The sequence below is a fragment of the Camelus bactrianus genome, chromosome 11, assembly GCF_048773025.1.
Source record: "Camelus bactrianus isolate YW-2024 breed Bactrian camel chromosome 11, ASM4877302v1, whole genome shotgun sequence".
NCBI lineage: Eukaryota > Metazoa > Chordata > Mammalia > Artiodactyla > Camelidae > Camelus > Camelus bactrianus.
Window position 1 is genome coordinate 67,992,557 of NC_133549.1, and position 14,554 is coordinate 68,007,110.

The window sequence follows — 14,554 nt, forward strand, 5'->3', positions numbered from 1 at the left end:
GGCTCTGTCAGGCTTTTCATGCCTACCAATCAATCCAGTGAAAGCGATCTTACCAACGCTACCAATGACCCACTTTGGCAAATCCATCATTTCTCAGTCCTTATATTACTTGGCCTCCCCAGCGAGATTTGATAAGAGGTTCCTACAGGTTAGGAGGTTATTACTATAATCCGGGTGAGAATTAATAGTAACTTGGATAAAGGTGACGGTGGAGGTGTTAGAAATAGTTAAATTCTGGATATATTTCGAAGACACAATCAAAATGATTTTGGATTGGATGAATGATGGATTGAATGTGGGATATGAGAGAAAGGAGGTGAGGATGACTCTAAGATTTTGCCATGAGTAAGTGGACAGTTTTCGTTTACAGAAATTGGGGGAAGATTGTGGGAGGAGCAGTTTGGTAGAGGGACTATTAAATGTTTGATTTAGGGTGTGTTAAGTTTGTGATGCCTTCTAGAGTCAAGGGGAGATGTAGATTTGGAATTTGTATGTAAGTAAAGTTTAGAGAAGAAGATGGGGCTGGAAATGTAATTTTGGAAATTATCAGTATATATAAATGACATTTAAAGCTTTGAGACCAGGTGGACAAAGAAATACGGTATTTAAAGCTATGGGGCTACATGCACCAAGAAAGTGAGTGTAGATGGGGAACAGTAGGAGTCTGATTACTGAGCCCTCTGCCACTCTCGTATTTAGAGGTCTGGAAGAGGAGCAGCTGTCCAGGAAGGGAGAATGAAGAAGCAGTCATGAAGTAAGAAAATTACTTTCACTTAACAGATGTTTCAAGAGGGAAGGGGCCAAACTTCGGCAAATCCTATGTCGAGGCCAAGCAATATGAGGACTGAGAAATGACCAAGAAATTTTACAAGGTGGAGGTCAGCGGTGACCTTGACAAGATTGTTTTCAGTGGGTGGTAGAGGTGAAAGCCTGATGGGGATGGATTTAAGAGAGTGCGAGTGAGGATGAAATGGATTAATAATAGTGGAGAGAGAGGAATGTGGGGAAGTTTTGTTTTTTAAGATGGGATATATTATAGCATTCTGTGATAGGAATTATTTAATTGGGCAGGAAATTTTGGTAATGAAGGAAAGAGAGGAGACAGAGGAGGTGGAATCTGGGGCACAGGGGAGGGCATGGCTTTAGATAGCTGCCTGGACAAGTCACTGATTTTCAGGAGGGATGGCAGAGTGTTCAGGTATGCTGCGGGCTGGCTGGTAGATCTGGAAGTGAGAACACGAGGAAGTTCTTTTTCAGATTGCTCTTATGGTCTCAGTGAATAATAAGCAAGGTCATGGCCTCGTTGGCTACATGGTCACCCTTGAAAATTTCTTCACCTCCAACCTTCCTTTCCATGACTGTACCCTTCCCAATGCAAACTCTTATGACTCCAAGCTGGAGAGAGTATCCCGGTGGTGAAGAAAACAGCCCCTTCTTAATAAGACAACTCTACGCTGAGAGAAAGTTAAGGTCTCCACTAATTGATAGGTCTTTCATTTGTCTTAAAGGATAAACCCTGGAACACCTTTCAAACAGCCTCTCTGAGGTTTGTTGACCTTGGGCTGGTAGGGAGTCCCCTCTCCTGCTAAGCATCATGAGGTGTCCTCTTCCATATCCTCAGTGTCATGAGGCCCTGCTTCTCTGGCTGACCACAGGTACTTCCCTTTGTGAAGAGGGTACTCGTGGAAAAGAAGACCCGTCATTTGTTGTGTTCAGGAACCAGACTGTAATTGCCCAGCTACTGGCTGGTAAGCCCTCCTCTGCTTTCCTACAATGTATACAACAGACAAAAATCTTATTTAAATTTTGAGTCCATCGTCAGTAACTTGGTTTGGTTGCTGGAGTCTGGAGAAGGATCTGGAGAGGCAGGTGGACTAGGTGTGTGGTACGACCTCTTCAGACCTCATTTTGGAATTTCCCTTTCCTCACTTCTGCTGCTGAGCTGTGCCCTGGAACTGCTTCAATTCAGAAAGGATTTGTTATTTCAGAAGGGATTATAAATTAAGCCTGAATGCTGGTCTAACCAGCCTCCATTATCACTACCTCCCTTTCTAATAGATCTTGAACTGGGTGTCTTGTTTTTTTGTCCCGAGGCCATTTGACTTTCTGTGGGTCCTTCTCAGTCCAAAGGCCAGGAAGAAAGCCACATTCCTGCTCAGTTCATGTTAAACCTGACAGCCCTTGGTCTATAGATGTTGTTTAAAAACCAAACTGGTATGCCAGGGATGACCTGAAGTTACAGTTTCTCCTTCATAGTTCTTGAAGTCAAGTTGTCATGATTCTGATCTAAGGAAAAAATTAGAAACTTCTATCCTGACTAGCTGGAATCATGGTATCAGTGGAAGGATGTAGCCTAAAAAGAGAGACAAAATCCTTTCTTGTCTCAATGGATATCGAGAAGTCACTGGGAAAATGAACCTAAGAATCTCCTCATTTTGCTCCTAGAACTGAAACAACCCTTATATTAGGTCACCACCAGCCTTCAGTTCCTCTCCTCCAGGGACACCAAGAATTCTTTCTGACCTTAACATGCTTTAATCTCCTCTTGTCCCCTCCCCATCTCTACTATGATACATTTAACCCCACCCCTGTCCAACTGCCTATTCTCCTTAATTATCCTTTCCACCGTCCAAGTCTAACTCCTTCTTCAGGGCTCAGCTTAAACTCATATCTTCTCTGTGAAGAGATGGAATTAATTTAATAGTCACATGTCCACACTGAAAGCCAGGCACTGTGCAGAGCTTTAGGGATTCAGAGATGCACTATGAATAAAAGACAGAACCTGACATCAGGGAGCTCCCGATCTAGTAAGGGAGACAGATTTTAAAAGAATTAAGAGTATTATGCTGTACACCAGAAACTGTCACAACATTGTAAACCGACTAAACTTCAATTAAAAAGAAAAAAAGAATTAGAAGACAGTGTGGTAAGTACAACGGGGGGCTGTGTGTGAGCTCGAAGAGGCTCAGTAGAGGGAGCTGTTACTTGTGTGTATAGAACTGGAAAGGCTTCCTGGGGGAGGTGACATCTGAGGCTGGGTCTGAGGCTGGAAAGGGTCTTCTCCTCCAGGAGCTCTCTCTGCTCTGAACTCCCATAGCACTTAAGCCTGGCCCCTCCATGGACACACACCCTCACTGCCCTGCACAGATGGTGCCCTGCAGTTGTGAGTCTGTTTACATCCTGTCTCCAGCTAAACCAAGATGAGATCTTGCCCTCAGTCTCCCCATGGTCTGAGCACAAGGCCTGATACCGAATAGAGGCTCACTTCCTATTTGTTAAATGAATAGAATAAATGAATCCCAGAGACAGTTTTTTCTCTTCCCAAACACTTGCTCCAGTTTCCCTGAGCTGGCTAAGGGGATAAATTCCTTCCTAAGAATTCAGGAACATTTGCCAAGTCAGTGGAATGACCCCCACTTCCTGTTCTTTGCTCTTTTGCTCTCTGACTCCCTGCTGCCTCCAAATGTGACCCTCCAGGGCCTCCCTTTCAAAGAGCTCCAGGCTCCAAAATCTCTCTCTGAAGAAAGCACCCTTCTTGATTAAACTACGACATATGATGGAATGCAGCTGTGGGAATGGTTGGGAATGAGGTTTTTCAATGTATGCCTCTTTTATATAAGTTTGATTTTTGGAAACATGTGAACATTTACCGAATAAAAAAAGAGAAAACCTAAACCTGACATTGAAGATGATGAAAATTCACCAAGAGTGTGAATGACTGATAAGTAACTGAATTTTCAATTTGAGCTTCAATAAATTTGTTGAACGAACACATGAAGATTTCCCCATAGCATCTCCAAAGTTCTACTTCAGGCTTTGCTCTTTCTCCTTAGAGGAGGAGGAGTCCTCCACACCTAGGGAGGGCCAGAGGCTGGAGGCTGGAAAGATAAGGGCAAGGACACTTGGAAGCCCTTTCTACCAAACTTGTCTGTTTCAGGGATATCCTAAGTACAGTTTCTTTGATTCAAACTCCTTTCATGTCAGTGGTCTCTATTCCCAGCTTCTCTTGGGGAAGAGAAGGAGCTGGTATTAGGACACTGATTTAGACTTCATGTGTCCGTGGTTATTTGGCCTTGAAATTGGGAGAGCCCAGGTTTTTAGGACATTCCCCAGACCCCTTTCCTGGGTCCAGACTCAGATCTACCTACCTACAAGATATCTCTACTGGGATGTCTCTCAGGCACCACACCATGTCAAAGAAATTGCTCCATCATTCTCCACCCAAACCCGGTTCTCTCAGCCTCCCAATCCCCCTGCAGAGCACTACCATACACCCAGGTACCCAACAAATCTGGGTTTCAGGCTGAATTATTCACTCTCCTCTATTATCCTCCAGTTTATATATTTCCATCCTTTGCCCTCAGGCCTGATTTTAGCATCTTACAAATCTGTTAGCAACTCTCCAACTCTGCAGTCATTCCCCTAATCCAGGCTTCCAAAATCTGTTAACTGGATTATTGTGGCAGTCTCCAACCTGGATTCCACTCTAATCCATCTGTAGCATTGCAGGCAAGTTATCATTCCAAAATGCAAAGCTCATTATATCATTTTCCTGCTTAAATCTTTTTGTGGCTCCTAAGTATCATTAAGATAAAGGTCCAAACTCCTTATTGGAGCTTACAGGGTCCTGTAGAACCTGGTCCTATTTTTTTTTCCCCCGCCCTCATGTAAAGCCATCTGGGTAAGTACTTTTTGTTGTAAGTAGATTTTTAACTACAGATTCAATTTATTATAGTCTATGCAGATCTTTAAATTTTTTCTTGTGTCTGGTAAATTGTTTTCTAGGCAACTATCCATTTCAAATTTATTGGCATAAAGTTGTCCACAGTATTTATTTAAACTGCTGTAGTATCTATTTATATGCATTAAAAAATTTCTAATATTATTGGGGGAGGGTATAGCTCAGTGGGAGAGCTCATGCTTAGCATACACAAGGTCCTGGGTTCAATCCCCAGTGCCTTCATTACAAATAAATAAATAAATAAACCTAATTATCCACTCCCCCCACCCTGAAAAAGAAAATTTCTAATATTATTTTTTCTTTTTTTTTTTTTTGGTTTGGGTTTTAACTTGTTGTTCTTTTTCCAACTTTTTGAGGCAACTTTCCAACTTTGATGCTTAGCTTATTGTCAGCCCATCTTCTAGAAATATGTATGGATGTTGTTAAGACATTTCTAAGTTTTGCTTTAGCTGTGTCCCACAAGTTTTAATATCTAGTATTTTCATTATCATATTCAATTCTAAGCATTTTAAAATTCCCATCATGATTTTTTTCTATAACCAATCTATAAGTGTGTTTCAAAATGCCCAGCTGTATTTTTTGTTATCTTAATTAGTCCTTGGGTCACAAAATCACTTCCCAATCTGTACCTCCTGGATACACCTTAGAACTTCAGTTTTCAGAAATGCGCTTTTTGGCCGTTGGACCTTTGCACAGTTGGTAGCCATTGCCTGGACACTACTTCCCCCTTTGTTAACGCCTGCTCAACCCTCAGGTCTCAGCAGTTTTTTAATTAAAAAAATTCTTTTCCCTCTGCAAGCCTGCCTTGAACTTCAAAATTTGGATTAGATAGCCCTTTTGCTTTTCTAAATGCTCTCATACACCCTATACTTAAACTTATTGCTTCCTTTGTCCATTTTCCTACTAAAATTTTAGCAAACTCCTTGAAGACTTTGCTCAGTGCCTGGCCCACAGTAGGTAAGCAGTAGAGTTGTAGAATGAATAGGGTGACTCTGACCCTTTCACTTGCCGGTAAAAACTCCCATCCTGGAGCCACAGAGAACAATACACGGCTGCTTTCCTTCCCTCTGATATCGTCATATCCTTAGTGTCTCTCTTCATGGTTATGCTCCATTTCTGGTTGTTCATCCTGCCCCGCCCTGCCCCATGCCACCGAGGTCCCTGGGAGGCCGTCTCAGCAGCAGGACCAGGGCCAGGCTGGGCTCCAGCCCCTTCCCCTCCCCTGCTCCAGGAAGTAAGTCCCTGCAATGAGCCTTCTTGCCAGCAGATGGCACCCAAAGCCTGAAAACAGAACTGCTCTGCTCCTCTATTCCTTTCCTGAGCTGCTTGTCGGGACACATAACCTGGCTTGGGCTGTGCTTGGGCTTGGAGAGGATGCTCTGGCCTGGAGACCTGGTTCCTATGCTGCTGTCCTTTCCTCCTTGTCTAGTAGCAGTCGTTGCCTGGAGTCGTTGTCCCTTTGTCTTAGAGTCTAATTCAGTTCTAGTGCACACACTACAACCAGAACTAAAACTAGGTGCACAACATTGTAAAATGACTATGACTCAATAGTAAAGTGTTTAAAAAAAATCCACTTTGGCAGAATAAGAGATTCTAAATTAAAGAAAATAAGTGGATTATACCACCCAGGAAGAAAGTTCTGAAAATAAAGTGTGATGAAGGATGTTCTATACCACATTCGGAAATTATACACTACAATAATACTGAATAGTATAGGAACTGCACAGATCAGCTGAAAACAAACCCTAGTATATATCAGAACTTCACATATAAATGTGGCATCAAAATAATAAGAAGAATAAATGGTGTTAGAACATGAAAAAAAAAAAGAACTAAAACTAGGTGGGGCACTAAAAGCTATTAAAATGATGACTTATAGAAAAAATTTTCTTTTTTACTGAAGTATAGTTGATTTAAAATGATGATTTTTGAATATCATGTATGTTCTTTTTCAAAATTGAACTATAGTTGATTTAACATATTGTGTTAATTTCAGGAGCAAAGTGATTTGGAGATACATATTTTATCAAAGAAGCCCAGCAGCTTGGCTCCGCTCTTAGTTTCTTTTCCTCCCTAAAGCCTATGGGCTAGAACTGGTCAAAAAACTGTTTTTCATAGTCGAGAACGGCTGTGGGTGTGCGGGAGGAATTTACTGAGGCACTGCTAGTATCACTTTTACATTGTTCAAGAGTTATTTTCTTTTTAGTTTTATTTATTTATTTATTTATTTTAAAATGGAGGTACTGGGGATTGAACTCAGGACCTCAGCTCGTGCGTGTTAATCACGCACTCTTACCACTGAGCTATTTCCCTTTCCACCAAGAGTTATTTTTAAACTAGCTTTTGGTGGTGGACTGTTTCTTTCATCATGCCACTGCTTTGGGTCTGAACTTCGTGGGTGACAATCTCACAAAAATTATACGGAATTACAGCAGTGTTGTTATGGGCAGGGGTAAGTGATCCCTGGGAGCCAAAAAAGGGGCTATTAATCCTGTCTAGGAGAGGAGCGAGGAAGGGACAGTTTGATCTGAATCTTGAAGGAGGTGGGGGAAGGCTGTTCTATCTAGGTGGAAGAAACAACGGGAAGTAGAGAGAATGGGTCTCCTTGATGGGCTCAGCATCAGCTAGGAGGACAAGCAGGGCGAATGTGGAGCGAGAACTACTAGGAAAAAGGGCTTAACAACAGACATGACAAGTTAGGAGTATGGGATTAGCAGATACACACTACCATACATAAAACAGATAAACAATGAGGATTTCCTGTGTAGCACAGGAAGCTATAGTCAGTATCTTGTAATAACCTATGATGGAAAAGAATCTGAAAAAACAAAAAGAGAAGCACAGATCAGCCTTTTGTGTTTCTAAATGCTCCCAGCCTACCCCCAAACTCTGCCTCCTACAAGCCTCTCGGCCTACTTATATGCTTTCTGGTTCAAGGACTTCCTTAGGGCATCAGCCTCTCCTGGGTGACTTAGCTTGTACCTCTCACCTGCAATGTTTACCCTGCTGTGCCAAAGTGCTGCTGTCCTGCCTTCTTGAGCACCTGGACCTCCTCTGCTTCCTCAGGCACTCAAAGGAGCTAATGGAGTTCAGTTGGAATTCCACATACCTGTGATAGCTGCCCTCGACCCTGGGTTTCCAAGTGTTGCAGGTGAAATCCTTACCTTCTCCTGCTATGCTCTGGTTTTCAGCTTCAGTGAACCCAGGCAGGCTAGCAGATCTCCTCTTGTAAGGGAATGAATGCCCCACAAAGGCTGTGAATGGGACTTTTCAGGCTAGAGAAACGAGGATTGGGGTAAAGAGTGATTTTGGGATTCTGGGACAAATTTAAGAAAAAGCTGATGATTTTGCTTATGATTCAACTCTGGGGGCAATGAGCAAGACAAAGGCTACATTGGGTACCAGGAATATATATCTCAAGAAAGGAAACAGTGGTAGACAGATGAGGTGCATGAATGGCAAACTCCTTTGAGAGATAATCTAATCTGCTCCCAGAAAGGACGTGAGAGGTGAGGTTGTTAAATTGCTCTGGAGAAAATGCTGGGGTGGGCACTGTCCTTGTGGAGTCACAGGTATAGACCCAGGTCTCTGTTCTTCTCTGGCTGATAAACGCTCCCTGCCAGCTTTGAGGCCTTGCAGGAAGCACTGGGTTTTTTGTGTGGTAGTTCTATTACATCGGTCGTGGGCCCCTGTCATGCCAGGGAGCATTACCTGGAGGTTCTGGAGGCTGCAGGAACTCTGGAGGAGAGCTGAAGGAGAAGTTTCTGGACCTGGAGGAACCTCAGGGCCCATTAAGCTCAACCCTATCTGTCATTTATTGTTGAGGAAACAGATGGGAAATTACTTGCTTGCTCAAGGTCACACTGAGTTAGTGGCAGGGTTGAGTCCATAAAAAACAATGGTTGCTACAGTTCTTAACACTTAGGTCCACTGAACCCAGATGATTTCTCATGTACTCGGCCACCCCATCTTAGTTCCTTATTGTGGGGCAGGAGTTCAAGGACTATGTACTTTGATCAAGGAGGAAATGATATCCTAACTGTGCTGGAACAAGGCCACCACTAACCTCCAAATGCCCTCACTTTTTGTTTATGCCTAAAGTGGCCTCCCAGCTGGAAGAACCAGACACCGGCGGAGAGAAAACATGTTGGCTGCTAGCAGGATCTCAAACCCAGTGGAGAAGGGAAATGAAAAGGGCCCCAGAGGATCCTAAAATAAAGGAGACAAGAGCCTTGGGAGGAGGGTATTGCAAACTGTTGTAATTAAAGTGATATTTTACAAGCGTCTAAGACAAGAGGGCAGACAGGCTCTGAGCCAGGCCTCAGCTTCAGAGGTGCACCCCTGGAGGGGAAATGGCACTTGCAGGGAACGTGAGCTCAACCACTGCTGCTCATTAATAAGCACAGTCGTGGTGAGTCTTCTTAGGGAGCCTGAGGGGAAAAGAAGGGAGTGGAGAGAGCCAAGGAGCAGCTGCTGTGAATTCCCAATCTTGCCCCATTCCCACCATGCCCCTTGCCTTCCTGGAGCAGGCCTCAGAGCTGCCCTGGGGACTGACACAAATCCCTCCTCTGGCACAGGCCTCCTGCCAGCTCAGGGTGCCCTGGACATCCTTGTTATCATTCATCACTGATTTCCTTTCGCCTGCCAGCAGCTTCCCTCATTTGTAGCTTAAAAACACCAGCAGGAGGAGAAGCAAGGGATGCTCTTGCTAATAATCAATCCACAGCAAAATGACTCAAGAACTGGGTGTTGCCAGGGTGGGCAGGTACGTGGATGGTTCCGCCTTCTTTATCAGTAGGGCGCTTGACTGGGTGGTACTGCTGAAGGTGCCAAAGGTCTGCACTTTTAGGACTTGCTCTTGTTTCTGAGAACCTATGGTGATAATCACTGGCTCAGAATCAGCCTCACAGAACACTGGGATAGGGGAAGGGTGGAGAGGGGAACTGGATGACCGCCGAGATCATTCCCAGGAGGATGCAGCAGAAGCAGCAACAGGGAGGGCTGTGCCGAGGCTCTGCTCAAGGGGCCAGAGTGCTGGGGGTGGAGAAGTGGCTCCTCTTACAGTCTGGGGCTACTGTTTGGGCAAAGCAAAGTCCCAGGCAGTTTCCTGTGCACATTTCCACATGGCCTGCATGAGCCGGGTGAAGCCCATGTCTTTGGGCTTCTCCAGGCCTCTCATCAGCCGCTGCTTCATGATGGAAACAAATTCCTTATTGCTCAGCTCCCCATTGCCTGGAAGAAGAGACAAACACAACAGGGACAAGTGAAGGCCTTCAACCAATGAGAAAACTGCACTGCTCACATCACATAGGTTCCAAGGCCTAGCGCGCTGTCACAGCCAAATTCAATTCTTGTGGCTTAAAATGAACTGGTTTGCATCTTCCATGACGTTTCCAAGTACAACTCAGTAGATAGTTCAGTGCAGTGTGACAAAAGCTGGATGAGCATGTATGTCAGGTCCTGTGCTAGGTGTTGAGAATAAAGAGATAAACCAGACTTTACCCCTTAAAATACCATCGGGAGAGACACATACATGATTTCAACAGTGTGGCAAACGCCCTAGTGGGGTGAATAGAGGATGCTGTGGGGACGCAGAGGAAGAGTATCAAACCCAGCTCGGGGGGGTTGTGTGCAAGAAAAGATCAGTAAAGGCTTCCTGGAGGTGACTCCTAAGTTGAATCCCAAAGGATGAGCAGGAATTGGCCAAGCAAAAGGGAGTGAGGTGGGGGAGGCAGTCCAGGAGAGGTAGGAGCACAGCGAAGGCACAGGCAGGATGCAGCACAGCTGCTGGAGAACTCCAACGGGGTAGGTCTGACTGGACACACAGAGGTGGGATATGGCAAGTGAACCAAAGAGACAGCGGGAGACAGGTCCCAAGGATCTTGTATTCTCATTAAAAGGGTTTGCACTTTATCTTCAAGGCAGGAGAGGACTGTAAAAGGGGAGTAAGATGTAGCTGGATTTCCACTTTGGATCGATTTCTCTGGCTGGATGAATGTCCTATGCAGTGATGTGGACAAACTGCACCAAGTTAAGGAATGAAAAAACTAGAAGGATTCAAAGGGGAAGTTTCACACAAGTGGGAGCTTTTGATCTGGTTCTTAAATTCTATGAGCACAGCTTCCTGGAGGAAGGTGAACAATGACTCCTGGCTGTGAGACGGGCAATGGAAGTTAATGTAGTACAGAGGGACGCAGCACAGTTCGGTTCAAATCCTGGCTTCGCCATCTCCTACTACCTTTGTGATCCTGGGAAAATAACTTAACCTCTCTAAGTCACAGCTTCTTTATCTGTAAAATGTGGTAAATAACAATTCCTATGTCAGAGGATTAAATGAGAAGCTAGCACAGTGTACCTGGCTCATGGTAAGTGATGAAAAATATGTGCACCTCCCTGGTTAATATTATCATTACGGTATCAGCCAACATCGCTGAGAAGTAATACCAGAGCAGAACCAGGATCTCTTACATGGGCTGAACTACAGAGCGGTCACAGACACGACAGACTACAGTGTGGAGGTGGAATGTAAATGACTAAATATTGCCCTGGGAGGCAGAGACATCAGTACCATCTTCTTCCTAGAGACATTCAAATACTTGAGTGCTCCTAATCTTCTAAGCAGCAAGCTGGGTCTAATATTTTGTTTCCATTTTTAAGATCCTTATGGTCATAAATGAATTTAGGCCTATAGGCAAATTGGAATTACAAGAAGAAATGGAAGACCAGGGTTTATATTTCTCAATGTCATGATGCTGAGAGCTGAGCTAACGATATGGGAAAGGGGTAAGGTGAAGAGGTCTGGGCTGGTACCCTGGAGCTGTCTGTAAGGCTCCAGTGAGGCTCAGTTTCTCCGCTTGACTCCAGAGGGCTCCTCCACTCACCATCACAGTCAAAGAGTGCAAACACCACATCACACACGTGGTCTGAGAGTTCCACTTTAGCCACTGTCCTGGCCACCTGCTGCATGGTCACTGAAAGAAGAAAAAAAGATGTTGAGTTAGCACAGCCGAGGGACTTCCATTTTGCTTTTCCTGAACAGGAAGACAAAACTATTCAGTCATAATTAAACATTTTCAAGTGTACTTTAGTCATATTTAAGAAAATGATAATTCAAGAAAAAAAAAAGAAAAAAGAAAATGATAATTCAGTCTTTAATCCATAAACTCCTTTCTTTTTCATCTCAGGTTCAATTTTTTTATACTGCTGCCACACTTTAGGAGGTATGTATATAATTAAGTAAGAACGCCTGAAACTAAATTCATAGAGAGAGAAAGTAGATTAGAGGCTATCAGGGGCTGGGGAGTTTAGTAGTTAATGGGTATAGATTTTCTGTTTGGGATGATGGAAAATTTGGGAACTAGTGGTGAAGGCTGTACAACATTTTGAATGTAATGAGTGTCACTGACTTGTATACTTAAAAATGGCTTAAAAGGTATCTTTTATATTGTATATATATTTCACCCCAATAAGAATTTAAAAAGCAAAAATCCAAAAATATGTGAGGATGGAATTCTAACAGTCTAGAGCATGCAGTGGTGGCTTTTCTAATAAACTCTTACCAGAAGAGTGCCTTGAAAAAAAAAAGAATGCCTAATATTACTATAGTCTCTTTCTTGGCATCTCCCTCCCACTAGAAAGAACACAATAACAAATAGTCAAGGAAATCACAGCGAAAGGAGGGGGAGGAGGGGAACAAGGAGGCCTGTCTGAGTGCACTGAGGCTTCACCCATCAAGCACTGATTGACAGCGGAGATCCTGCAAGGCTGAGCTTCTGCCCTCTTCCCGACAGGTCCTCCCCTCACCCCACCAGACACTTTGTCCTCTCCCACTGTGCCCCTTGCGAGAAGCAGTGGCCCCCTCTCGCTAGATCAGTATACAGCCTCTCTTTTCTTTTTCCAGACCTCAACAGAAAATCTCTTCTCTCTTGCCATTTTCTCTTTCTCTGACATTTACTGGAAAACACTAGCAATCATGTGAGAATTGGGTTCGCATGAAAAACCAGCTGGGAAAGACTAGGCAATTTTCCCTGCCTTCTTGGCCATTTAGCTTCAGTCAGATCCAGCTTCATCTCCAAATTATGTTATTGCTTACAGACACTCTGAAGTGAGGTAAAACTCAGAGCAAAGAAAAAGATGAATTTCTACTTATGAATCAACTAGCAACAAAGTGTTTTCTCTAAACCTCAGGTTAGATGCCTCCAGAAGCAACGTGAACTTCAAGTCAGTGTGGCTTCTGCTTCTTTCATTACTATCATTTCAGTTCTTTCTTGTCATTTTTTGCTGCATTTGATCTTTCAGTTCACCTCTAGCACCTACATATATTCAGCACAGTGCCCACAAGGTCAGCTGATACAAATGCCGGAGCAATGTGGAGAAGCAGGTGATGCCGCAGGAAACTGGGCCTGCAGCCCCAAGACCTGAGCTTGAGTCCTAGCTCTACCACCAACTTGCTGTGAGACCCTGATGGTCATATTCAGATGAGGGGATGCCACAAGATAACCGCTGAGATGGCTTAGCAGTGCAAAGAATGGCTTATTGGTCTTTTCTTGAATCTGAGGGTGAGGCTGCGGGTGGACATATACAGAAACAGCTGAGGATGTGTGTGGCGAAGGGGAGAGGAAAGGTCACAAGCTGGGCTGTGCCTTAATTGTGGTTCACAGCTTCTGGCTGGAGGGGGACTAGGCTGCTCAGGAGGCTGGGAAGAGCCAGATTCTTCTTCCTGCAGCTTTAAATTACTGTTCATACCACCCTTCTTTCTGCGACGTGAGTTAGGTTGAAGAGGGGATCAACATACTTAAGCAGAATATATTATTGTGTGGATGTTCAGGAGATGTGGTTAAGTGCTGACGGAGGAGATGGGGCCTCCACAAGACTGGAGAAGTTCTAGGGTTTAGAAACTTAGCCTCGTAGGTCTGGATACTTGATTCTCTCAGCTGGCTCAGGAAGAATTGATTCCTGCTAACTAAGCTGCCCAGGGAAGGAAGAGAAACCAGAAGGCCAATTTACAATGAAAACAGTAACTGTTAAGAGAACTAAAATGAAGACAGCTGGTCATTATACTTCTCAGTAGGAAAACCTACTAAGGAAACTCAATTCACCTCAGAAAACTGCTCAGTAAAAACAGAATCAGAAGACACTGGATGCTCTCAAACTGTGATCAGCTACTGAACTGCCCTTTGTGGCCACAGAAATATGTCCTGAAAAGTGGCTCAAAACCTGTTCTCTATCAGGTAAACAGGAATGCTTTTTGTTAACCATTCCTTTTTCTGCATTTCATACCAATCCTACACTTATGTTATAACTGATAATACCCCTCTTTTTCTCTTTCCCAGTTCCATTCTCTCAGGGCAGAGTGCCTACTGCCAATTCCTCTTGACATTCCAAGGGCCCATTCTTTCCCCAGGAAGATGTACCTTTTCCTCTAAATAATATCCAAGAATATCAGTGAGTGCACTTGGCATTTTTCAGTGAAAAGCTCATTAAAGTGGTATTAAGTGATTGGGGAACTTCTGGAAGCTACTGGCAGGAATGCCTTGTTACAAATGCCATCTCTCAACGGAACAGTTACAGATTACATTCCATCTCACGTGGAGAGGGCTCTGATGCCATCTGTCCTACAGGAGGGAAAACCAGGGATGCTAGGTTATTGTAAGTCAAGCCACTGGGACGTTACCAGCCAGCAAACAACCTAGCTGGGGTGCCCTCTCACAGTCCAAGATCCCCAGGGTATGAATCAGAGCAGTGGAGGAAACAACAATTAAACTAGCTAGTAAGCTGTCCAGCCGGGAGCCCTTGGGACAAGTAGGATGACAG

The 14,554-nt window shown here is 44.1% G+C and overlaps 1 protein-coding gene across 1 annotated transcript in view; it reads right to left on the reverse strand.

The window, feature by feature from the left end:
* Positions 1-8,980: 8,980 nt before the first annotated feature.
* The window catches only part of MICU1 (mitochondrial calcium uptake 1), a 193,284-nt gene continuing 187,710 nt past the window's right edge, over positions 8,981-14,554 (reverse strand). The window contains exons 11-12 of the mRNA XM_010963199.3: positions 11,623-11,712; positions 8,981-9,973 (exon numbers count right to left, since the gene is read on the reverse strand). Of these exons, the coding sequence (XP_010961501.1) occupies positions 9,813-9,973; positions 11,623-11,712 (251 nt within the window). The 3' untranslated portion in view covers positions 8,981-9,812. The remainder of the gene's footprint in view (positions 9,974-11,622; positions 11,713-14,554) is intronic.